Below are 25,592 nucleotides of genomic sequence, written 5' to 3' on the forward strand. Positions count from 1 at the left end.
TTTACAGAAGGTGTTATGAGTGCCAGTTGGTCTTCTCTGCTGAGACCGGATGAAGTGTAGATGGCCATAAATATTAGAGAGAACTGAGGAGTCTTAAATGCAGGAGAGGGTTTAAGGCCACCAGCACAGCCTAAAGACCGACAGTGTGACAATGTGCAAATGTCACTTTTGCCATGACTATAGATCCATGTTAAATAATTATTTGTATTTTCCATAATTCTACAAGAATGACTAATTCCTAATTTGAGTTGAGAAAAGTATTCAGCAAAACTGTGCTCTTTTTAAACCATACATCTACTCACTTGTAAAGTAGCACTTAACCTTGTGATACTCTTAGGAAATATGTGGGTTTGTGTATGTGTTGCTTACACGTATGATTTAAGTCCAATGCAGCTGTGACTAACTCTGAAGGTAGAGTTACAGCTGACTTGTGCTGTTTGTAATCTGACTATTTAAGTGTAAAGATTTAATTTTACTTCCAACGCCCAGGCCTGGATTGCCACTGGGTTTCTCTTAACCTAGGTTTGCCAGATGTTTTCAGAACATGCGTGGATGGATGTCTCTGTAGGCTCCTATTTAGAATATGATACTTAGGAAGCCTGTGGCATTTGTGAACTTTATGGATGACTTAAAGAAATTGAAAAGATGCCAGTTTATTAGCAAAAGTGGTTTCCTTGTTTAGTACTGACCACATGCAGTTAAGACCTGTTTGAGAGGCTCAGCTTACCTAAAAACAAACAAAGTCAGTTAATCAAAACATTTCAAGATAACCAGGGCAGAGAGATACAGTTCTTTAACTCCTCTTCTCTTGAGTATCTGCACAGAAGTAAGTTTAGTAGATGTGTGCTAATTACTAATGCACATGTAACCTTTTTTTCCTCCTGGAAAATACTTTTCTAAGTGAAGAATCTCCTTCCCCTTTATTGGGTAGTACATATATTTCCCCTAATTGGCAATACACTGACTCGTACCTAATTGGGAATAGATGTAATTCCACACCTATGTTTGTAAATTGGCACAAAGTTATGATGATTTGACTATTCCAAGCTTTTTGGCTAGCAACCCTTCTTCCTCCACACACTCTTACCTTCTCAACTCCTACGCATTACTTTGACTCCACAAAATCGATCCTACTTGCTGATTTACCCCTGGAAACTAGGATTTGAAATATCATGAAATTCTGTGCATATCCAATTCTCTGGTGTGAAAAAAGGTTTTATAGAGTAGATCCTTTTTGTGTGCTTGCCCCAGGTAATAGTGTTGCTACCCTGCCTACCTGGCCCATTGATTGTCTGATGAGACATATTTTGTTTACTCAAGCTGGTAGAGAAAAAGAACTCAAACTACCACAATTTAAACTGTCGGTTTAGTTATCCTTTTCAGCCGCACCTCGCAACATCAAGTTGGTGTCATCTTCAACCCACATGATTTTGCCAGTGCCATCCTCCAAACAAGATATGATGTGCTACATCGATGTAATGGTGTGCTTAGTTTGTTATTGACTTTATAAATCAAAATTACTTGAGAGATGTAGTTATTTCAACACTGATTTTCTAATGTGATCTTCATCAAGAGTCCGAGTCTGTTAGGCATTCGTTGTGTGACTAAAAGTGGATAATCATCGGGATGGAGGGATAGCTGACAAATAACACATTCAGATTGTTGTGCTGCTTCTGTGGGTTACTTTTTGCGTAGAAAAATTGTGTTTTTTGTAAGAACTGTACCTTCATATTTCGGTGTCATTAAAATGTGGTTTTGCAAAACTCAGGTCATAAAGCCTCAACACCCTCTGTTCCATTTGATTTATCTAAAACTCGAGAGATTCATGCTATGACCCAAATGAGCTCAGAGAGAAGAGAACACCTCAACAGTTCCACAGGTTAGTCAATAAAGTCAATGGAATCCTCCACACACATATTTGGAGGGTATTTGTTAATCTCTTGTTTGTGTGCTGTAACTTGACTCCCCCTTGGACATTTTCTTTATTGTCGCCTATTTTTTCATAGCTCAATGCCACCCCAGAGTAAATTGCAACTTCTGTGCCTTCAGACTTTTTGTCCTGTGTATACTTAAATGGTTCTATGAATTACCCCAGGTAGAAACCTGCAAATACTGCATTTAAGACACTGGTATATAAACATATCAGTCTGTTTTTTTTTCTCCACAATATGTATCTTGTCTGTTAACTGAGGATTGCTTGAATATTTCAGCGTTGTGGTTTATTTGTTAGAAATTCTCCTTAGTCTCTGTAAATTACACTAAATATGCTAAAAACCTCCAATATAGTAAGATATTGCTCGCTGTTGGTGGCTGAGATGAATGATTTCATACGGGGAGTGCAATCAAGCTTATGTTTTTCTGATCTGTACCTGTATTTATGTCGCCCACAGGATTTTCTTCATTCAGTGCTAAATTAGAGACAAAGTTTCAGGCTCATGATGGCGTTGATGGAGAAGACTGCAACACAGTTGTTCACTTGGGTATATTTCTGCATTGATTAGTTTGAGGGTGTTGGGATCTCTTTGTAAAACTAATAATTACCAGTGTTGTAAACATTTCCTAATTCCCAACATAGCCTGACTTATTTAACAGCCTTATGCTCCTTATGTTTTAATGTGTGTTGCAAAAATTCCAAAGGATTAGAATCTTGGTAGTTTGTAGCCAGACAGCAAGTCAATAGGCTAGTCTTAAAGCATCAGACTTTTGAAGGTATGCTGGAAACAAAACTTAAGAAAGGAACTGGCAGGTTTAACTCTAGCTGGAACTGTAGCTACATGACATGGTGATTGCATCTTACCATTAAACAATTTGGCAGCTAAAATAACTACACTTTTTTGGAATTTGGTCCATGTTTGACAAGATGGCATGACCAAGAGTAAAATCAAAATCAGTTTGTGACCTAGAAAAAATAGAAGTGAGATATATTATTTTGCATTCAGTCCAGATGTACCTCCACCTGAAATAGAATAAATGTTTGACCGCGTAAACAAAGCTAGGATCCATTTTTTCAGTTGGTGGGATTTTTCATATTGTATTATGGCACACTGGTAAAAAGAATTTGACGCTGGTGTGTCTGTTTTCCTTTGGTACTGGTGTCATTGTAGAATAGTGTATAAAAAGTGTAGGAGAGGCTTGAGAACTACATAAAAGACCATTTTGAAGCTAGTTTTGTATTTTGCGGTAGACCATAAATTATGTTAAGAACTACCTTACATTTTAATCATTGTGATAACTCTCAGAGTGGAAAAGTGTTATATCTTTCTCTGGGCTGCTGCCCGGTGTCCAAAAACCCTTGCCCCATCTACTTAATGAATATGTGGGATGAAAACCATTAGATACAGTTGCTCTTCATACTCCTGCCATCTAGTGTTGGTTCCGGAGTGGTACAAGTTGTTTTCCTTCAAAGAAATGTTTCAAGTCACATGGTAGAGTGACTCCTCCCCTGGATGATACGGCTCATGGGCATTGACTCCTTTGTTACATTGTTTTCTCTCCACTGTCTGCTTCGGATGTATATGCCTCCCCTCTGTGTTCGAGTACTGTTTTGTACGACTTTTCAGTCCTATCCTGTCTTTGATGGTATAGTTCTTTCGATCATGCTTTTTCATTTCTGTGCCACTTTAAATCCATTGGTTCAGTTACCGACCGATCGGCCCTTGAGGCATCGGTCGGTCGGTCGGTCGGTGGGCCTCCCTCCCTCCCTCCCTCCGTCCATGACAGATGTGCACTTTTTAGTTAATTCACTAAATTAGAACTGATGAATTTCAGTGTTTTCTCAGTTTTTAAACTTTAGTTTGTCTACAGTTCTTTCACTTAAATATAACACACTTTAACCCTTCACTTTCAAGTTTTTGAAAGCATCACTTTAACCGCTTCCGTGCGGCGCCGATTCCGCCCCTGTGCTGGACATTCTAGAACCGGGTGCGGTCATGACGGAACCATTCCGTCATCAGCACAGCTCAGCCGTGACTGATGACGAAATGGTTCCGTCACAAGCATCGAAGGGGTTAAACTTTATTTTTCTTTGTTTCAATGATTATCTTGATCTATTCTTAATGTGTCATGTGTAACACGTTCTTTAGGTGTGCAGTCCCACTGCACCAGGCCATGTACCCAACCTCCAGGGAGCAGCCTATGACCCACTGCGGTTTGTCTGCAGGACCTGGTCTGTGCTCAACCCTGATCCCAATCCTCCTGGGCGAAGGGTCCAACCAACCCCTCTTGGGCATGGCCTTAAGTGGTACTGCTGTCAAAGTTAGAAATATAATTTTTAAATTCTAATTACTGAGGGTGTCCTGGTGGGCTGTGCAACTTGGGCCCGGGGATCAGAGTGTGCCCACCCTTTCTTCTTATGTGGCCATTTCTACATTTTCCCAGGACTCTGGGACCTAATCCCATAGTCGTCTAATGGCAGCAGCAACATGTCGTTCTATGTTGCAGCCAGGCAATCCGATCATTCGGTACTATGGTACCAGCACCACTACCGCAGTCCCAATATGATTAACGGGAGAAACTTCCATTTGGCCAATCAGAAAAGCCCGTTTAAAAAAAACATCTTTGGGGGTTATGGTACTGCTGGAGCCAAAGGACTTCCCACTGGGACAAACCGTCCAAATATACCTAACTTTTTCTCTGAGTTAAACTTCTTCTTGACCAACCCGAAACCCTATTTAAATGCTAATTTCTTCATAACAGCTGAACGGATTTATACCTACTCACACAAATCACACTTTCTGAGTAAAGTTCCGAGTTTTTACCAAATTTGGTGTACTTCTGTTAAGACATTTCTTCTGTATTGGAAAGCAAGGATACCTATGGCAATTAACATGGAACATCACACTTTTGGCACCACCCCTTTTTCTTGGCCCTTGCTCGATGGATAGGTGTGGAAAAAATGTTGGGACTTTTTTTTATGAACATTAGTTTTAATATAATGTCAAATTTAACCTTAGTATTTAGGTTCTGGGCATTTGGGGAGTTCTTGTTTCCTTACATAAATACTCTAAGACAGAAAAAATGATGTTAGTTTCATTTTAAGTGTTACACACGCCTACTCTGGTGGTGCTGTGGAGTTCTGTTGTATGCATTACTGCGTTCATGTGGGGTTTCCTGCTGACCAAAGTCTGCTTGATAGAATGTAATGGCCCAATCACACAGTGTTTGTCTGTGACTCTCAAATGGTTCCCTAGAGTTTTTCAGTGTAGCTAGTGTGTTCGGCGGTATCCTTATCTCTCAGATTCTACCTCCTCAGTGTCTGGTCAAAGTCTCCCCAGTGTCCTGTCTGGGTCTCATAGTGTATTTGTACCATGCATGTCTCCGAATGCCTTACCAGTATCTCCTCCGGGTCTTCCCAGTGTCTGTCTGCAGCCAAGTGCCATAGTCTCTATGCCCTTGTTTTTTCTTCCTGTCCTTTTGTCTCCTTTTGACGTATTGCCCAGAGTGTAACTGAGTCTGTGCCATATTATTGGTGCCTTCAAATACATACCACTGTGCTGTATTATGCTGTATGGATAATTGTGGGGGTGCCTGTGAGAAAGTGGCTCTATATATACTGTACTAGAAGGAAGTACAGTGTGTATAGAGTCCACCAACCCCAGAGGTATAACAGAGGTTAAAATCAGAACAGACCTTACTCTCCAAAGTGGTAGCTTGGTCGAGCAGTAAGGCAGTACCAGAGGACAGTGTAAAGCATTTGATGTACACACTCAGTCAGCAAAAGGTTTCACACACTCAAGGACTGAACTCCAGGCCAATTGTTTGTATATCCAGAGATATGGTTGTTTTATTTTTAGAACCAACAGTTATAAAAATATTCTTTTCACATTACGAGTACCCTCGTGTAAATACTTTGCAGAGGAGCAATACATTTGTACACACAATAATCACAGGTTAGCTAATAGGCAGTACAGTTCTGAAACAAACTCTATCTTTGAGCTCAATGGGTTTTCATAGGAAAGTACAGTTGATTACTTTATGGATTACTTTGGTAGTTCCAGGACTCTAGATCTTGGATTCAGTCCTGGGGTCTAAGCTGAAACCAGAATAGCAAAAACGTTTTAGTTACAGTGATGATTTTTCCTGAATATAAAGCTGTTTTAAAAGTTCACACTTAGAAACTTTTCGAGGTGATTCTCACAATGTTATTCAAAGGGAGGAAATTCAGGTTACAGGTAAAGTACGATCGCGTTACTTTTGTAACCCAGCACTAGTCTCCTAGGGCCAGCACTGGGGGCTTACCTCAAAACAGCTAGGTAATTGTGTTTCAGTATTTCGTACAATTTTTAAAGAATATTTGCAGTTTTCAAAAGTAGACACTTAGAAGAAATTTCATAGAAAAGCAGACAATGGGTTCTTATGGAGGAAATACAGGTTACTAGTAAACCCGCTAGGGATTACTTTTGTGGTTCAGTACTGGGCTGAAAGGTACGGTACTGGCCTCTTTCCTGATCACAGGTGGGTATTTTCGAATTCGGACTTTGGCTGATTTTATAAGAATATTTTCAGTTTTCAAAACTTCACTCTTAGAAAATTTTCGAGTAAAAAATGGGTCAATGTTATCCAATGGCAGGTAAGTGATTTACCGGTTTCCAGGTGAGTACTTGGTTGGTGAAGTTAGGGTTCTGGGCATAGACTCAGGGGTCCCCCAGGGACAAATGGGTCCCTGTCCTGGGGTGAGTACACCCCCTAGCCTGCTCCTCTCCTGTGGGAGGGGGGCAGGAGCCTAGCTGGGATTTTGCAGGAGTCCTCATCTGCAAGATGGCCGGAGTCCGGGTTTGTGCTTCACCTCACCTCCTCCACCTGAGGGGTGGAGTTGGCACAGGTTGGCACACCCCCCTTCCTGACAGTTTTTCCCGCGAGTCTTCCCGCCAGAGTGGGGGTAGGACTGGTGGGGGTAGGACTGGTGGGGGGCTGGTTGCTGGGTACAGCAAATGGTCTGGAGAAGCTCTGAGGCGGTATGCCTTTAAAGCTTCCCCCTGTCCATCCTGGGGGAGGAGACATAGCACCTCGTCCAGGATGTGCTTTGTTGCAGACCCAGGAGAGCGGGGGGCTCTTCACCCAGGGGTCCAGCAACAGGTCTGCTGTGTGGCAGCCACTCAGCCCAGACGTGGATTGTAGGTTCGGGTTTTTGGAGGGCATCTCTAAGATGCCCTCTCGTGCATTTTACATTAAATCCCACACTGGCATCAGTGCGGGTTTAATGTGCTGAGAAGTTTGGTACCAAACTTGTCAGTCTTCAGTGAAGCCATTATGGTGCTGTGGAGTTCGTGAATGACAACCTCCCAGCACCATATACTCTTAAATGGCAACACTGCACTTACAGTGCCCAGGAATGGCCCTGGGTACTGTAGGGGCACAGGGCTCATGCACCTAGGCCCTCACCTCTGGCATAGGGCACCCAGCTAGAGGGGTGACTGAAGTATGCCAGGGCAGTAGTTTCTGTGGGCATGGCACACAGGGATGTGTGCCATGTCGACTCTTGCTTTATTTTTGTACTTAGGCACTCAGCCTGCAAAGGCAGTGTGTGGGAGCCAGGGTACAGGGCCCCGGAGGGTGGCACAATAAGTGCTGCAGCCCTCAGGCGTCTTCTCTGGTCACCATGCCCTGGGTACCTAGGGTACCATTTACGAGTGGCTGACCGGGGCCGGAGATGCCAATTGGGTATTTTGTTTCAGCATAGCTTTTCTTTGTAGGGAAGGAACACAGGCCCTGGGTACCTGATTGGCAGGGACCCAGGGCACACTAAAAGTGGGGGAATACCAAGGCAAGAAAGATGGCACTTTCTCACAGTGCCCGTCTATGCCAAGGTGTGGCTGGCATGGTGCCAGTGGGGCCAGCTGCCACAGGAAGCAGGTATAATAAATCCCGTTCCCGTGGTTTTGGGTGTTAGTGTCTATAGCTGCAGTGCACTGCCAATAGGCCAGGTGCAGCTGAGGTGACAGTAGCAGGAGGTGAAAAGCAAGTGCCAGTGGATGAAGATGGAGTACAATTGAAGTATTGGTAACAAGGGGTCAATGGATGAAGGTGCTATTTGGTGTAGGTGCCAGCACTGGGATTTAATTATACAGTGAAACGCAGGGAGGTGCAGTTACCAATTCTTCCCTGCTTTAGGCTGTTGATCTATTATCTGCTGGTAGGTAGTGCTGATGCTGGTAGCCTACATTGTCTGATACGTTAGGCTTTTTAAGGGGGAGTCAAAGAAGGGATCATTGCTTTTACTTGCATGTAGATGTCAAGGTGGCTGAACGCAGTAGGCCTGTGAGTTTAATCGCAACCTTGCTTCACCAGACCCAATGCAGATGGACATCAAGGCTTCCCCCAGTGAGCTGCTAATCTGACTCTTATTGTGTAAATTAATATATTATCACGCTACACATACATGTGTAGTTCTTTTAATTAAGTAGAGAAGTGTGAGAGCAAACTATGTGGGAATGGGGCTGATCTAGGATATCACTTAATTTGTTGAAGATATCATAGCACATTTAGGACCGACCGATTCATCCTACTTACTGTGACAAAAAGTGAATATTATTCTGGAAATGCTCAATTTCCCAATCCACAGGCGATCCTCCAACAGTACATTTTAGTGCATAATATGCCTGACAAACTGTTCGTATCTTGGCCCTTAACTTGTAGATGTGTATGCATTATTGAAAAAGCAGGCTTAAACTGCCTCCTTTCCATTCCCTAAGAAGTTGGCTTTGAGGTTATGCAGCATGATGCATGCATGCATTCCTACAGCTTTCCATTGTTCTTGGACATTACACTAACATTGTAATAACTTCATTTGTTACAGGGTTACTTTTCAGGATTTTGTTTCCTATAACTTGAAATACTGCATCCCGCTTGCACTTCGTTTGAATCATCTGCGGTGTTATCAGAAAGTGGCTTACCTCCTTAAAAAAGGAGGCATTTCAGATATGTAAACTGAACATTTTTGCACACTAAGAAATTATGAAGTAACCCTTCTTCTCGCTCAGCTAGGGATGAGGTTACCCATATCAAAATTAACATGGACAACACCATTTCAGAAATGATTTGTTTACACATATGTTGATTCTTGAGGAGAGGAAAAGTTGGAGAAGTGAAAGTAGTATCTACGGTTTGACAGACGGCTCTGGTGCCAGGCACTGTGTGGATATGTTGATAACCACTTTTAAAGAAATACATTTAATTTTGAATAAGTTTAAATTTGGCCTCAGGTTATATGTTGATTACCCCGTTTAACGACCTGCCCCTAGGAGAGACTGTAACTTCTGGCTGCTCTCTTTCCACTCTAGTTCTGGGGCAAATACTTTAAATAGGTTTAGGCTTTTAGTAACACTGCAAATTATCTTGCATCTATTTCACCAGTGCATCAAGATATGAGATTTTATGAAGACACCAAAAAACATGCTCTCTGTTTTTGACCCAAGTGAACTAGACTTGGGCCACACATTTGCACTTAAAGCAACGAGTTTGCTTCTTTTACTGACCTATAATTTCAATCTGGTGCATCAGTCTCTTGAAATTTTATGCACATTTTATATCGGTGTTTGTACAGGCGATTAACTGTCAATGGTACTACTCTTAATCCCACCACAGCGCTACTGAAGCTCAAGCAAATTGAAGCAACTCTGATCGTTTGATCGTGGGCAGATCGCCAAACCCATCATGACAATTTCCAGGAGAGAATAATGGCATAGATCCTGGGAGAAGGCCTGATATGAAACCGATACTGATAGAGAGAAATACATACACAAACTGAGGAGTGGAAGGACTTTGATAGCTAAAATTAGTGAAAGTGACAAATGGATATTCAGATATAGAGAGAGAGAAAAGTGACCTGCTTTAGTGTACAAGTGCACCGTGTAAAGGAGGAAGGGAAAGCTTGCTCTGTATTGTATGGGTAACATTTTAGGTTATGGAATGAGTACTCAAACATCAAAGTGTCCATATATTGAGGACGAGGACACATTGTTGAAGAGTATGTGTGGAATAGTGTTGCTGGCTGAAGAGGAGGTTGGGCGACTTGGGTCACCTGTGTATCATAAACTGGTGCATGGTGTTAGTTTATGGTGCTAGGGTGAGCCTGTTGATGGATACTGTCATCTTATATAATAAATATGTCTCGAAATCTGGAATGGTGCAGAAGGAGTCAAAGGGGTATATGACCATACTTTCAGGGAAAACTAAGTGGGCAAAGTATTGTCCAAAGTATTTAGCTGGTAGTATCTTTCAAGGCAGAAGCCCGGGTTAAGGGAAGGCGTGTGTGATGAAAAGATATGTGGCTGTAGTGGGGAATTGTCCATGGTGTTATTGGTAAGCAAAGAGCACAATGCAATTTGAAGAAGCATTTCTGGAACAGTTTAGTAATGAATTGTCAAGTCGAAAAGGATTTTTCACTGCACTCAATTAATGCAAGATGCTTTTCCTACATGGCAGTCTGTGTGGAGACTCCCAGATACTCACTAATGCTGTAAGGAATGTGCAACGTTGAGATTATAAAGACTAAGGGACTGATTTAGAGTTGGGCGGATGGGTTTCTCCCTCACAAACGTCATGGATATCCTGTCCGCCGTATTACAAGTACCATAGGATATAATGGAATTGTAAATGCCAGTAAACTAATTATCCCCCGACATGGGGTAGGGGTGTATGACTGTCTCAGCATATATGTAGATCTGAGTCCACAAATGGGCATTTGTAATGGATTTTGCTGTAAGTAACACTTTATCTAATATTGGTATGCAGTCAGGGGTACAGATTTATTATAGACTCTGGATTAAAGGTTCAATATCCTTTAAAGTGACATCTGAGTCAAACCCCCTTCAGTGCATCAGATCACATACGATTTACATATTCCTGAACCAGTTCTTTGGAAGGTGTGTCCGACTCAGAAAGTGAGTGGTTTCATGGATAGAGAATTTGAAGTGAACTGTTAGGAACAATTTATCAGTGGGTGGCGAGAGCTAGGAATACATACAAATGGTAGCTGCTTTCTTTGCTGAAATTTGTCCTGGAGGATATTGTGATGAACTTTTTTCTGTTTCATGAGGTCATTTATTCTAAGGGCAGATATAGAAAGCATTCTGCAATAGGAAAAGGGTGGCCACTGTTTGCATGGTGGAACATAATCCATTGACTTTAAGTTCCTGGTGGTGTAGCCCGCTGATGCTTACAACTGCCAGAAGTATAAATTCTACTGGAACGTTTATTTAGTTGTCTGGTGCCACTGATAGTGACACGCTACAGCTTCTACATTTTATAATGAAGCTTTGTAGAGAGAATTGAACAGTGTTCATGCCATCCTTTTGGTTTCAGGATTTCCTGATGCTGTTGTAGGAAACGTTGATCTGGCTTAGTCACTGGCATTAACTGATCATTCACAGAGTTGGCAGAACTTCTGTTAGTTCAAGAGTGCCCAGGGTCAATCAATCAATCAATCACAGCATTTATATAGCGCACTACTCACCCGGAGGGTCTCAAGGCGCTGGGGGGGGGGGGGTCTGCTACTGCTCGAACAGCCAGGTCTTGAGCTGGTTCCTGAAGGCGAGGTGGTCCTGTGTCAGGCGGAGGTGGGTCGGAAGGGAGTTCCACGTCTTGGCGGCCAGGTAGGAGAAGGACCTTCCTCCTGTGGTGGCTCTTCGGATGCGGGGGACGGCGGCGAGGGCGTGGTTGGTCGATCAAAGCTGGCGTTTGGGAACGTAGAAGTTGAGGCGGCTGTTGAGGTATCCTGGGCCTTGGTTGTGTAGGGCTTTGTGTGCGTGGGTGAGGAGCCGGAAGGTGATTCTTTTGTTGACCGGGAGCCAGTGCAGGTCTCTCAGGTGCCCGGAGATGTGGCTGCGGCGGGGGATGTCCAGGATGAGTCGTGCTGAGGTGTTCTGGATCCGCTGGAGTCTCTTCTGGAGTTTGGCGGTGGTTCCGGCGTAGAGGGAGTTGCCGTAGTCCAGACGGCTGGTGACCGTCTTCCTGGTCTCGGTGGGGATCCATCGGAAGATCTTACGTAGCATGCGCAGGATGTTGAAGCACGACGAGGAGACGGCGTTGACTTGTCTGGTCATGGAGAGGGAGGAGTCCAGGATGAAGCCCAGGTTGCGTGCGTGGTCTGTGGGTTTGGGTGCGCTGCCCAGGGCGGGGGGCCACCAGGAGTCGTCCCGTCTTGTCCGAGTTCAGTTTCAGGCGGCTGTTCATCATCCACTTGGCAACGTCTGGCATCCCTTCGTGTAGGTTGGCTCTGGCGGTGGCGGGGTCGTTGGTGAGGGAGAGGATCAGCTGGGTGTCGTCGGCGTAGGAGATGATGTTGAGGTTGTGCTGGCGTGCGATGGTTGCGAGGGGGCTCATGTAGACGTTGAAGAGTGTTGGGCTGAGCGAGGAGCCTTGAGGGACGCCGCAGATGACTTCGGTGGCCTCCGATCTGAACGGGGGGAGGCGGACTCTCTGTGTCCTTCCGGCGAGGAAGGAGATGATCCACTCCAGTGCCTTCTCCTGGATTCCGGCGTTGCTGAGGCGCTGTACTAGGGTACGGTGGCAGACAGTGTCGAAGGCTGCGGATAGGTCCAGGAGGATGAGGGCCGCTGTTTCTCCGTTGTCGAGCAGGGCTCGGATGTCATCGGTAGCTGCGATCAGGGCGGTCTCGGTGCTGTGGTTGGCCCGGAAGCCAGACTGCGAGAGGTCGAGGGAGCCGTTCGTCTCGAGGAAGGCGGCCAGTTGCTTGTTGACGGTCTTCTCGATGACTTTTGCCGGAAATGGGACCAGCGAGATGGGGCGGTAGTTCTTGAGGTCGATGGGGTCGGCTGATGGCTTCTTAAGTAGGGCGCTGAGTTCGGCGTGCTTCCAGCTCTCCGGGAAGGTTGCGGTGTCGAAGGAGGTGTTGATGATGTCCCGCAGGTGGGGTGCGATGACAGCGTCGGCCTTGTTGAAGACGTGGTGAGGGCAGGAGTCTGTCGGAGATCCGGAGTGGATGGAGTTCATCGTGTGGACGGTGTCTTCGGTGCTGATCGGGGTCCAGGCGCGGAGGGTGGTTGTGGGGGGCGGTTGTTCGGTCGTGGCATGCGTCGGTTGAGTGCTGAAGCTGTTGTGTATGTCCGCGATCTTGTTGTGGAAGTAGGAGGCGAGGGAGTTGCAGAGGTCTTGCGAAGGGGTGATGACGTTGTTTCCGGCGTTGGGGTTGGAGAGCTCTTTCACGATGTTGAAGAGTTCCTTGCTGTTGTGTGCGTTGTTGTCCAGTCGTTCCTTGAATGCGGTTTTCTTGGTGGTGTGGATCAGTTGGTGGTGTTTTCGGGTGGCGAGCTTGAGGTCAGTCATGTTGTCCGGTGTTGGGTCTCTGCGCCAGGTTTTCTCGAGTGCTCTGCAGTTCTTCTTGGAGCTCTTGAGTTCGTCGTTAAACCATGGTGCTTTCTTGCTGCCGGGTCGGCTCGGCGGGGTCTTCAGAGGGGCGAGGTCGTGTGCGCAGTCGCTGATCCATTTCGTGAGGTTGGTGGCCGCTTGGCTGGGGTTCGTTGTGCTGGTAGGAGGGTTTGTGCTCAAGGAAGTAGCGAGCTGGTCTGCAGTGATCTTGTTCCAGCTTCTGCGGGGAACCTGTTGCTGGTGATGGTGGAACGTGGTCCTTCTGAAGCTGAAGTGGACGCAGCTGTGATCTGTCCAGTGGAGTCCGGTGGCGTGGCTGAAGGCGATGTCCTTGCTGGAGGAGAAGACTGGGTCGAGTGTGTGTCCGGCGTAGTGGGTGGGGGTGGTCACCAGTTGCTTGAGTCCGAGGTTGGCGAGGTTGTCCAGCAGGGTGGTGGTGTTGGTGTCGTTGTTGTTCTCCAGGTGGAAGTTGAGGTCCCCGAGGAGGATGTAGTCGGCGGAGGGGAGGGCGTGCGGGCTGATGAAGTCGGCGATGTCTTCGCTGAATTGTGCGCGTGGTCCCGGGGGTCTGTAGATGAGGGTGCCTCTGAGGGTGGTCTTGGGGTTGGCGTGAATCTGGAAGTGCAGGTGTTCGGCGGGTGCGAGGGTATCGTCGGTGGCGGTCGTGATGCGGATGGTGTTCCTGTGGATGATGGGGATGCCTCCTCCTGTCTGGTTGACGTGGTCCCTCCGGATGATCTTGTATCCGTCCGGGATGGCGATGTCGGGCGCTGGGGAGGCGTTCATCCAGGTTTCCGTGAGGAAGGCGACGTCTGGGGCTGTGTTGTCGAGCAGGTTCCAGAGTTCGACGGCATGTCTGTGGATGGAGCGGGTGTTGAGCAGGATGCACTTCAGGTGGGTGCTGCTGGAGTTCGGCTTGGTGGGTGCTGGTGTGGCGTGAGTCCAGTTGCAGGTGAACTTGCAGGAGTGGCAGCTGAAGGGTCCGTGGGTGCGTCTCGGTGTGGCTCGGTAGCAACCCGGGGTTCGGCCGGTGTTGAGTGCGTTGAGTTCGGTGGCGTCGTAGGTCCGTCGGGTCGGCTTCCGTCGGTGGGGGCCAGGCGTCCTGGCACTGGGCGCGGTCCAGGCGCGGACGGGCGCAGACGGGCTTACCTTTGGCGCACCTTCGGCGCTCAATCGGTGCTCCCGCTGCGCGCGTCCGCTACGCGGTCGCTCTGGGGGCGTCATAAGAAGGAGCCGGGAGGGCGGGTCAGCTGGGTGGCGGGAGCGGGGCGGCCAAGGGACGGGGGGGGGGGGCGGGGTAGAATAAGGTCTGTGGCGGGAAGGGGGGCTGGGGCGGCTCGGTGGCAGGGAGCGGCACCCAAGGTAGGAGAGCAGAGGGGGGGAGCAGGGGGTAGTGGCGGCAAGGCAGGAAGGCAGACGACAAGGCAACACAGAGGTAGGGCAGCACAGGAGGCAAAGGCTGGACACACGGAGAGACACAGAGGCGGCACAGGTGTCAAAGGCTGACACGGGGGCACACAGAGGCGGCACTGGGGTCAGCAGCGAGGCAGCAGGGGGGCAAGTCCCACGAGGCGGCAGCGAGGCGAGGCAGCAGAGCAGCGGGCAGGAGCAGCGGAGTGGGGGTGACCTCGCCTGAAAGGCTCAGCGGTCACTCCTTGTCCCTACGCTCGGTCCCCTTAAGAAGGAGCCGGTAGGGCGGGTCAGCTGGGTGGCGGGAGCGGGGCGGCCAATGGACAGGGGGGGGGCGGGGTAGAAGGAGGTCTGTGGCGGGAAGGGGGGCTGGGGCGGCTCGGTGGCAGGGAGCGGCACCCAAGGTAGGAGAGCAGAGGGGGGGAGCAGGGGGTAGTGGCGGCAAGGCAGGAAGGCAGACGACAAGGCAACACAGAGGTAGGGCAGCACAGGAGGCAAAGGATGGACACACGGAGAGACACAGAGGCGGCACAGGTGTCAAAGGCTGACACGGGGGGCACACAGAGGTGGCACTGGGGTCAGCAGCGAGGCAGCAGGGGGAAAGTCCCACGAGGCGGCAGCGAGGCGAGGCAGCAGAGCAGCGGGCAGGAGCAGCGGAGTGGGGGTGACCTCGCCTGAAAGGCTCAGCGGTCACTCCTTGTCCCTACGCTCGGTCGCCTTAAGAAGGAGCCGGGAGGGCGGGTCAGCTGGGTGGCGGGAGCGGGCGGCCAATGGACAGGGGGGGGCGGGGTAGAAGGAGGTCTGTGGCGGCAAGGGGGGCTGGGGCGGCTCGGTGGCAGGGAGCGGCACCCAAGGTAGGAGAGCAGAGGGGGGGAGCAGGGGGTAGTGGCGGCAAGGCAGGAAGGCAGACGACAAGGCAACACAGAGGTAGGGCAGCACAGGAGGCAAAGGCTGGACACACGGAGAGACACAGAGGCGGCACAGGTGTCAAAGGCTGACACGGGGGGCACACAGAGGCGGCACTGGGGTCAGCAGCGAGGCAGCAGGGGGGAAAGTCCCACGAGGCGGCGGCGAGGCAGCAGAGCAGCGGGCAGGAGCAGCGGAGTGGGGGTGACCTCGCCTGAAAGGCTCAGCGGTCTGTATGCACCATGCCATAATATCAGAAAAAGATGGACTATGTAAATGTTTCATGTAAAAGATTTGTATGAAAATGTATTCTGCACCGATATCCTGAAATTCTTGCATGAATCTGACCCTCTAGGTGCCTGTAGAGACACCTCTGGCTTAGAATCTGCTGTTTCATAATAAGAACTCTTGATAATATGATGCCGTGTGAGCCCTAACCTTTGTCTATTTTGTGTGGTATGTAGCACAAAATACATTTATTAAGTTTGGTTTGTTTCTTTTTTAATGCTGAATTGTTGGATTTTTCTTCCATTACAGTAGAGGAAATGATCCCACCAGTTATAAAGTTTAGAATTAAACAAGAAAGTGATACTCTTTTCATGGACTATCAAGACTCCGAAGAGGGAGAAAGCACAACGTTTTCTAAGGGTGAGTAAGGGCTGCACAGCTGGAAGGAGATATCAAAATGCTGTCTTTTTTCAGAAGGATTTAGTGTAAAGCTTGCACTAGCTTGAAACCTGTAAATCGCCAGCGGTTAATAGCCTCATTCATTAATTTACATTTATATAGTGGAAACTTATCATTCAAACAAAAACATAGAAATACACTAACTGTACTTGCACATTATTGAGTACATGGCCCAATCTTTTGTCAGAAGATTATGTAAAGTATCTTGATTGCTGCTGTGAGTCGATCCATAGGTCTGTTTGAAAACCGTTATCAATTCCCATGACCAGATTGGCACTGTGTTCAAGCGACCATTGGAGTAGTAGTATTCAACATCCTTGTTGGCAATCTCAATAGAAATGTTTATTGAACATCAGATTGAAGCTTTCTTCACCCTTCCAAAGTGGTGTTTTATTTACTTTACTGGGCATTGTGTCTTGCTGTGTTGAAAAGTTAGATTTCCAGACACTTTATCCAGCACATTTCACAAACACTTTGTTAGTCTCCAAATATGTATTTATTAAAGAGCATTCTGTTAGCGTGTACTCTACAAAAAGAATGCTTTGCGTGTGTTGTCTTCTGATGACTTCATACTACTGGAATGTTCAACAAAGTCTACTGGTAATCAGTTTATGGGTAGTTGGTATCAAACCATAGGTGAGATGTACCCCTACAGTATATTTCTCTATCACTCCCTTTTCTGATTTCCATTACTAGCTTAAAAGTTACATTTTCAGAAGATAAATTGCTCCTTGCTGGCACCCATCTACTCTATGACTTATTTGTCATTGCCACTAACATGGACAGGAGTTGGCGCCTATCTATGTTCTAGCAGTTGGGGAAGGACAGAAAACTATCTTTGTCAGTTCAGTGTTAACCAATGTATTCTCTGCACTTCGATTCAAGGGCCTAGTTATGACAAATGAAGAACTGCACAATGCAGCGGGAGCGCCAAGTTCGCACCTTTATTCAGTACATTAATTGAGCAACTGCTGTAACTGGGACCACTCAATAGATATCTTGGTGGCACTAAGGGAATTGAAAGAAGCCTGCTTACAGCGAGACACCTAGCTATCCGTATAGTTGGGTCACACAAAATATAACACTTCAACTCACAGGAATCCTTTTCACACTCTCATATAACCCTCTGTGTCTGTTTGTAGCATCACCATTATTTTACAGGCATACCTAGGTTTACTATCTGAACACAGTCTTTTTTGTTTGAATATTTTTTATTAAGATTTCAACTTATAGTCACAATACAAAGCAATACATTGAGGAGGATAAATAGTCATCCTTTCGAATCACAGCAATGATCATGCACAGCAGTAGTATTATACATTTCACTTTTTTCGTATCACAACCATTAATGTGTTAAGGGGAACAAGAATGCATAAGCCAGATAACAGTTCCTCACTGTACAGTATACCGAGGAGTGTTTCCCATCTCCATAGAGCAGTGGGTCATCAGCTGAAAGGTAGATGGTGCCTAGGAACTGAATTGTCGGTACATGTCGCAAATCCATGGCCCATCGTGTGCGGCAAGTGTATGCCCAGTGGGGTGTCAAAAGGTAGGCTGTTGCCTGGATCGGTTACAAACCTGGCTCATTGCACATGAGCGTGCCAATTAAGACCCAGCGTCCTGTGTATGTGACAGTCCCGCTGTCCACTGATCAAGTCTAGAAGACCCGTTATGTGGGATGGCCCCTCAAAGTTAGTTGTGAGTATTGCTAACCAGTTAAGTAACAAACTTAATATGCTCGACTCGGTGGTCTTCAAACAGTTTAACTATCGTGCCCCCCTAAGAGCTCGTCGGGACACCACTAACTTGGTCAACTGGGAGGGGGAACAAAGATGTAAATTAATAATGAAAAGGGTCAATAACAACAAAAGGGAAAAGAAGAGAAGAGCATTATTCTGGGGAGAGTCTAAAAGTTGAATAGGCAGGGAGTGTGTTCATATGTGTCGACGGGCGCATGTTATTGCTCCCAGGTATGGGGGTTGTGAGGTAGGGGTGGGCGGATATATCTTCAGCGTGTTTATAGAGTGTTGGCATCTAGCCTAGTGTCCAGGAGGTGGGTCGGAGCTACTTATTGGTGGCGTGCGATCAGTATCTTGTGCTGTGTGCATGACATTCTACTGCAGATTGGGACCAAGTCTCCTCCTCTGATTGCACTACCCTCCTTCTCATCTGCCATTCCAATGACGCCCAGCAAAACAGTCGCCTAGGTGACTCCCTGTTCAAGACATGCACTATCTGAACACAGTCTTGGGGCCTTACTGTGTACTAAGTCCAGTGGGTCGTAGCCCAAGCTCTGCATTGCCCACTTTCTGCCACATAGAAATCCAGAGATTGGATTCCCAGAAACATCTCACCTCTAGTGCCTACCATTTGCAGCAATGATGACTAGGGTGGATGATGACCTTGGGAAGTGTGTGCACATGCTTGTCCAGCATTTGGATTACCAAGGGTACTATCCCTACTTCCATGAGAATCGGTACCTAGAGTGGATCCTCTCAGGTGGTGTAGTCATTCTCACTCCCTTGGATGCGCTCTTCAGGTGATGTGACGGAACTTATACTTTTCAGCTCCTACTGAAGCATTCTGACCTCATTCAATCACAGTCATTGTTGCGTGCCAGCCGTCAACCCTTACATTGGCAGTTCAGGCTGGACTGTTCCCTTTGGAGAAGGGACATGACTTATTTGCATATGGCTGGTTCCACATTGCGGTGGCACGTTGGGCAAAAAACGATGGATGGAAATGCGGCCCGAGCGATTGCCAGTGGCTGAGATTAATTGAAGCATTCCATCCATCACCTTGTTGTCACATAAATATTGCAGCATGTACCACGCAGATGCTGAAATGAAGAGAATGTTCCTGATGTTTGCCCATAAACTGCAACAGAAGCTTGCAGACTCATGTCGCATGAGACTTACGTAAAATAGTAAGCTGGGGGGAACATGGCGGCAGTAGGCTAGCTGCCGCGGTACTCCGCTCTAGGCTCTAGCGGAGCGTTTGCAGTTTCGGCAAAATGAGGGCTTTTCTTTTGGATATTAGAAGCTCTAGTAGCGTTAAGATGAGCTATTAGCTGCTTATGTTTTTAAAAAAACCGAAACCAAATGTATAGATAAGTAAAAGGAAGAACCTGTTTTCTCTCGTACGAAGAGTTTTGCTCCGACCGTTGACCCGGTCTCTCATCGCTCTCCATGTGTGTTTGGAGGGGCGTGTTCCAGGCTGTGTCGGCGTCCGCTGGAGTTCTCCAGTGCAGTTCGCTTGTGGGTCAGCTATCACCTCAGTCACAGGCACGGACACCGGTGGTGCGGTGGAAGTGGCACCGAGCCGCCCTGGAGCTCCGTCGTGGGAGGCAACTGCGCTCCCTTCGCAGAGACTTTCGCTCGGAGAGTGCAGCCAGGAAGGGGGGCGTAACCGCATTAGAAGACACTGCGGTTACAGCGGCATCTACTCTGGCGTCCACTTCGGCAACAACAGCAGTGGTAGAATTCGACCTATCAGAGCTAGCAGCAAACATGGTGAAGGGGAGACAAGGAGTGGGAAAGTCAGTCGACACTAAATCTCTGAAGGTACCGGGTCAGATACTTGAAGAGGGGTTTGAAGAGGGGCTGAACCCGGGTGCAGGTTCTAGTGCAAAGCAGAGGGATAGTAGCTTGGTTAAAAACCCATATTCTTTGGCCCTTAGAAGCCACAATTCAAACCAATTTGAGTTTCCCCCAAGTCTGAGTTCAGCGACTATTAACAAGGGCCGCAGAGGGAAAAGGGCCATTAAATATCAAAACTTACCTCGCAAAGTGAGAGGAAAGATCAATTGTGAGAAAGGGGAAGGGTGTGGGTCCTCAGCCCTGGAAACCAGGCAGGAGGTTGGGGGGAGGACCAGGATACTATTGCTGTGAGACCTGAATCAATTAAGTCAAATATTGCCAACGACAGTAATTGCACTAGTAAAACGCCATCTAAAACCTCTTCTTACCTCTCCTCAGAGGCCAAACCCAAACGAGCAAAGAAATCTAAGTCAGTAAAACCAGTTCTAGATTCAGGCTCTAAGATCACGCCTTCACTGCGATCTTATTTCAAGGCCATTCCTCAGGTTTTGAATCTAGCGCAGAGCAGTCCCCCCGTAGTTTGTGTATCTCCAGGTATAGCTTCTAGTATAGCTACATCTGGTTGTGTGGCTTCTTCAGATCCTAGCTCTCAAAATATGGAAGAGGAGGCACGCAGTGAAGGTCAACCTGGGGAGAAGGGATGTTTTTCCACTGGTGCTATTTCGACAGATGTGAATTCAACTATCCTGTTTTGAGAAGCAGCAGTAGAGCAGTGCACTAGGAATAGCAACAGTCTTAGCAGTTCTTTAATTCTTAACAAGCCTGTCACAACATCGGCGGTACCAATCAGCAACGCTGAAGCAGAAGTCTGTAGCTCCTCTGGTGAGCGTAAGGGTCTGGAGGTGGATACATGCCTCGAGCCAGTAGTTAGGGAAAGGACAACTCGAGTCCCTTTTAAATGTAAACCAGAATACTCCGCTACAAATGGCTCGCAGCCCTCCCTAGCTCTGATATACCTGTTGGATTACCAGCCAGTGCTATTGATACACCACCAGATCCCTCACTCTCCTCAGTTTTTACCATGTTTTCTAATCTATCAGCTGACATTAAACGGGGGTTTGAGGAGTCATCAAAAATCCAGAGAGAGATCAGGACATACTGTGAGTCGTTGGACAGCAAAATAGACGGGCTTTTTTCAAGAACTGGGGTGTTGGAAGAAACAACAGCCGTAATGTCTCTAGAATTGGAAAACGCTAAGGAGGATATAGCAAAACTCAAAAGAGAGAACACCGCTCTGGCTGATAGAATGGAGGTCTTGGAAAACAACGCGAGGCGTTGTAATATCCTCATTCTTAATGTACCTGAAGGAAATGAAGGAGCTGACATTAAGTCATATATCATCCAACTCCTTAAAAAAATCTCTCAACCTAACGCACACAGAGGAGGAACTGAATGTAGACATTCAGCGGATCCATAGGGACCCCTTCAGGCAAATTCTGCAGTGGACGAAGCCCCGGAAGATATTGGTCAACTTTCATACTTTCCTACTGAAGGATCACATTCTCAACTTAGCCCTTAAACAAAAATCCCTAACTGGAGGGGATTTCACTTTTCAAATAAGATCAGATCTCCCAAGGGCAACACTGGATAGGCAGTGGGAACTGGGCAGGAGAATGGAGGCCTTTAGGAACCTGGGCACATCTGTACAGCTGAGTTTTCCTGCAGCATTGAAGATTATGTTCAATAACAAAATGTTCAACGTCCGAACAGTTCAAGCTGCAGATGAGCTATTGATGAATATTGGCACTTCCAAGAGTTGAGGGTGGGTCAGGTTTAGAGTGAAACATTTCTGCACATAGTCTTTATAAATATACATTACAACCTCATGTTTGATTTTTGACCTTTTCCCAGGTCTTTGGGGGGAAAAAAAAGTAAGTGAAGAAAAAAGAATAAATAAGAGGGAAGAGGAAGGAGAGGAAAAGGAAAAAAAAAATTTTTTAAAAGAGAAAAGGGAGAAGGGGGGGGGGGACATATAAAGATATAAAAAAAGGGATTAAACACAAACTACTAAAACTCCTGAAGAGCTACTATTTAATGTAAATCACTATTATTAAAAAGTTATGAAAAATCACAAATCTGAGCATTTTATACCCTGAGAAACATACTTGTGATTTCGAGTGTAGCCATAATAGGCTAAAACTTTTGGCAGATATAGTTAGTCCTCAACACCATAGTTAATAATGCTTCATGGGAGCTTAGAATGGGTTAGGGGTACTACAAACCGGACGTGTTCCGGTTGGTCAAACAAGGGTTCCTCAGGGGAGGGTGGGCGGGTTTCACGTGGGTGAGGGTCAGGGTAAATAAGTATAAAAAGTTTCTCATCTCTAAATTGGCTGTTGATAATTTTATTTGTAAAAAATGGACAGACTTCGTATCTCGGAGATATACCAAGGGGTGTAAGTTAGTAGGGTTTAGCCTCACTAGGTATATTAGCCATGAGTACTATTAAGATTCTCTCCTGGAATGTTAATGGCCTGCGCACCAAACCCAGATCTAACACGATTTTACAATATATACGGGATTTCGATGCGCAGGTCATTATACTTCAGGAGACACATCTGGTTGAGGCTGAAGTGCTTGATTTGGTAAATAAAAACAGATGGATAGATATATCACTTCTCAAGCAGTTAATACTAGAGGGGTTACCATCCTTTTTAAAAAAACAATTACTACTAGACTCTTAGAGCAGAAGGTTGATCCCTCAGGTAGGTGGGCTATCGCGACCGTCGTGATAGGTGGCTCACACCTCACGATAGTTGGGTACTATGGGCCTAACCGAGATGACCCCTCTACCTTGGCCTTATTATTCTCAGAGCTTCTACATTTGCCAGAACCAATTATAATAGCGGGAGATTTTAATATCGTGCTTGATCCCCTGTTGGACAAGACCACTTCTAGTCGGCAACTTATTCTGTCTAAATCCAGAGAGTTTTTACTTAAAGCTATGTCTCAATACGGAATTATTGACATTTGGAGAGTAAGGTCGGGACAGAAAACTGTTTTTTCTTTCCGAAACTACAAATATCGTCATAGATCCAGGATCGATTCCTTCCTAGTAAGTAGCGTTTTGCTTAATTCAGCTAAGTGTTACTTACTTACCATCTCATCTGTCTGATCATTCGGCGGTACTTTTAGATCTTGAAGTTCTGATTCAAACCCCCGATATGGTCATGGCCTATTGATAGGTCACTCCTTACATCTCCAGATGACTTGGAGTATATTAGAGCAGAAGCGCAAGAATTTTTTTAAGTTAACATTGGTTCTGCGAGCTCTGCCACAGTATGGGACGCTTTTAAATGTTCTCTGAGAGGGGTTATTAAGAACAAAACCACGTTCCGAAGGAGACCGTATGCCCAAGAAGTAGCATCGATAGAGGCTAACCTATTGACAGTCCAAACTGAATTAGAAAGTCCTAACAATGCTCCCGATTCTGTTATACTGGTTAAACAGGAGGAGTTGCTGAAGCTTAAAGGGCAACTAGCTTCAGTACTTAACCAGCGCATTTTGCAAAAGTGGGAAGCTAGTAAATTAGCCCATTTTGAATTTGGAGAAGGGGCGGGAAAACTATTAGCCTGGAAGTCTTGAACTGATCAGACCCGTAATATAGGGTCTATAATAACTGGTACCGGTATAGTATCTTCGGACTTAGAAATAAGATCAGCCTTTAAAGACTTCTTTCAGACTATCTACCAGGAGGATAATAACATCTCCTCTGAAAATGTAAAGAAGTGGCTGAGTGATATTTCACTTCCAACAATTTCCTCAGAACAAAGTGCCTTTTTAGATCAGGCAATAACTGTAGAAGAGGTAGCAACTGCTATACATAACCGGCAAGGCGGCGGGGCCAGATGGCTTGCCCGCCGAGATATATAAACATCTTGCCGCTGACATTGCTCCTTTTCTTGCTGTATTATTTAATCAAGTTTTGTTGGAGGGTGATTTACCACCCACATCGTGGAGTAAAGCATCGATTACACTCATCCTGAAACCAGGCAAGGTTTCCACCGACAGCGGCTCTTACCGCCCTATTTCAATACTTAAAGCTGACTATAAGATCTTCACGTCACTCTTGGCTAAGAGGTTGGGGTAGGTTGCTCCCTCAGTCCTAAATTCCAACCAAAAGGGCTTTGGTAAAGGTCGCCAGCTCTTTGAATTGACTTACGACTTGATAGGAGTGATCGATATGGCAACTAGCTCCTCGTTACCCTTGGCTATTCTCACGCTGGACGCCCCCAAGGCTTTCGACAGGGTCAACTGGCGGTACCTGTCGGGGGCCTTGGAAAAATTCGGCGTGGGTCGGGCTTTCCGCAGAGCGGTGGAACTGTTATACCATAATCCATCTGCTTCGGTCTTGGTTAATGGCGGATTGTTGGAATCATTTACCATCACAAGGGGCACACGACAGGGTTGCCCGCTATCACCCCTGCTTTTCGATCTCTATATTGAGCCATTTGCTCAAAAAATTTGGGAGGATAATAACATCATACCTTTCAGATATAGAGATTGGGGGAAAAAAGGTGTCCCTGTATGCTGATGATATCATGATTATGACTTCAGATATCAGCACTGCGTTTCCGACAGTCATAAATTTAGCACGACAATTTGGTAACATCTCTGGGTACGAAGTAAATGCCACCAAGACCGAGGTTATGGTGTGGAACAGTGTAGGAACTGGGCTTCCTGTGCAACTTTGTGGTAACATGAGGTATCTAGGTATAAGAATCGTTAAGGACATCAACTTGATCGCCTCTACTAACTTTACCCTATTGGCTAAAGAGTGTAGGAAATTAATAGGCTCCTGGGGACATCTCCCATTAACGCTCCTGGGTCGTTCAAATTTAGTTAAAATGTCAATTTTACCTAAGCTGACTTTTATTTTTAATAGTATACCATTATATTTTGAAACGTCACTAATTGCGAAGATGCAGAGTGATATCTCTTCATTTGTCTGGAAGAACAAAAGTGCAAGAATAGCTTGGAGGAAATTAAGGCGTCGCAGGGAGAAGGGCGGTTTGGCTGGTCCAGACCTCCAGATCTATGCTTGGGCCTTTCAGATGACACACGCCCGAATGCTATTTAAAACTCCAGTAGATCGAGACATCGGGTGGATGTTTACAACATTACTACAGTGTGAAGGTCTAGGGCAGTTGGGGTTTCTTTTTAAGTTTGGAGACCCCAAGTTTTTCAAGAAGATCAAACTGAAGGTGCTGCAGGGCCTAGCAAGAACTTGGTATAATCTCAGAGTCACTACTAAAATAGGATACTACTCAAATAGATCTCCTATATGGGATCTCCCTGCTCCTCCTGGTTGGGCCAACGATGTACTGATAAGTCCATTAAAAGATGCTGGAATCTACACATGGGGAGACCTGTTTTTGGGAGGGGACATGCTTTTCTGGGAACATCTAGTGAGTAAGGTGGGCCCTAATTTTTCCAGATTAAAATTTTTACAAATCTCAAGTTGGGCACAAGCACAAACAACTGGGGCTCCCCGTCGCCCTCAATTGCCCCTTGGAGGAAGTAGTCAATTGGAATCTTCTTTACTTGATAAAACACCTGCACCCAAGGAGGTTTCCTTTTTCTACAACCTAATTTTAGAGGAGATCGATGGGGAATTCCATCTTCCAGACCAGCTGTGGGGCTCCTTGTTGCCTTCTATTAATT

At 46.3% G+C, this 25,592-nt stretch overlaps 1 protein-coding gene across 2 annotated transcripts in view; it reads left to right on the forward strand.

The window, feature by feature from the left end:
- The window catches only part of LOC144818764 (zinc finger protein 713-like), a 137,605-nt gene that overhangs the window by 105,266 nt on the left and 6,747 nt on the right, over nt 1-25,592 (forward strand). Inside the window, exons 5-7 of one of the 2 annotated variants that reach the window (XM_078676492.1) lie at nt 1,769-1,879; nt 2,391-2,480; nt 16,180-16,290. In XM_078676492.1, coding sequence (XP_078532618.1) covers nt 1,769-1,879; nt 2,391-2,480; nt 16,180-16,290 — 312 coding nt within the window. The remainder of the gene's footprint in view (nt 1-1,768; nt 1,880-2,390; nt 2,481-16,179; nt 16,291-25,592) is intronic. The other variant, XM_078676493.1, reaches the window with a different exon arrangement.

Source organism: Lissotriton helveticus, chromosome 2_1 (genome assembly GCF_964261635.1).
Source record: "Lissotriton helveticus chromosome 2_1, aLisHel1.1, whole genome shotgun sequence".
NCBI lineage: Eukaryota > Metazoa > Chordata > Amphibia > Caudata > Salamandridae > Lissotriton > Lissotriton helveticus.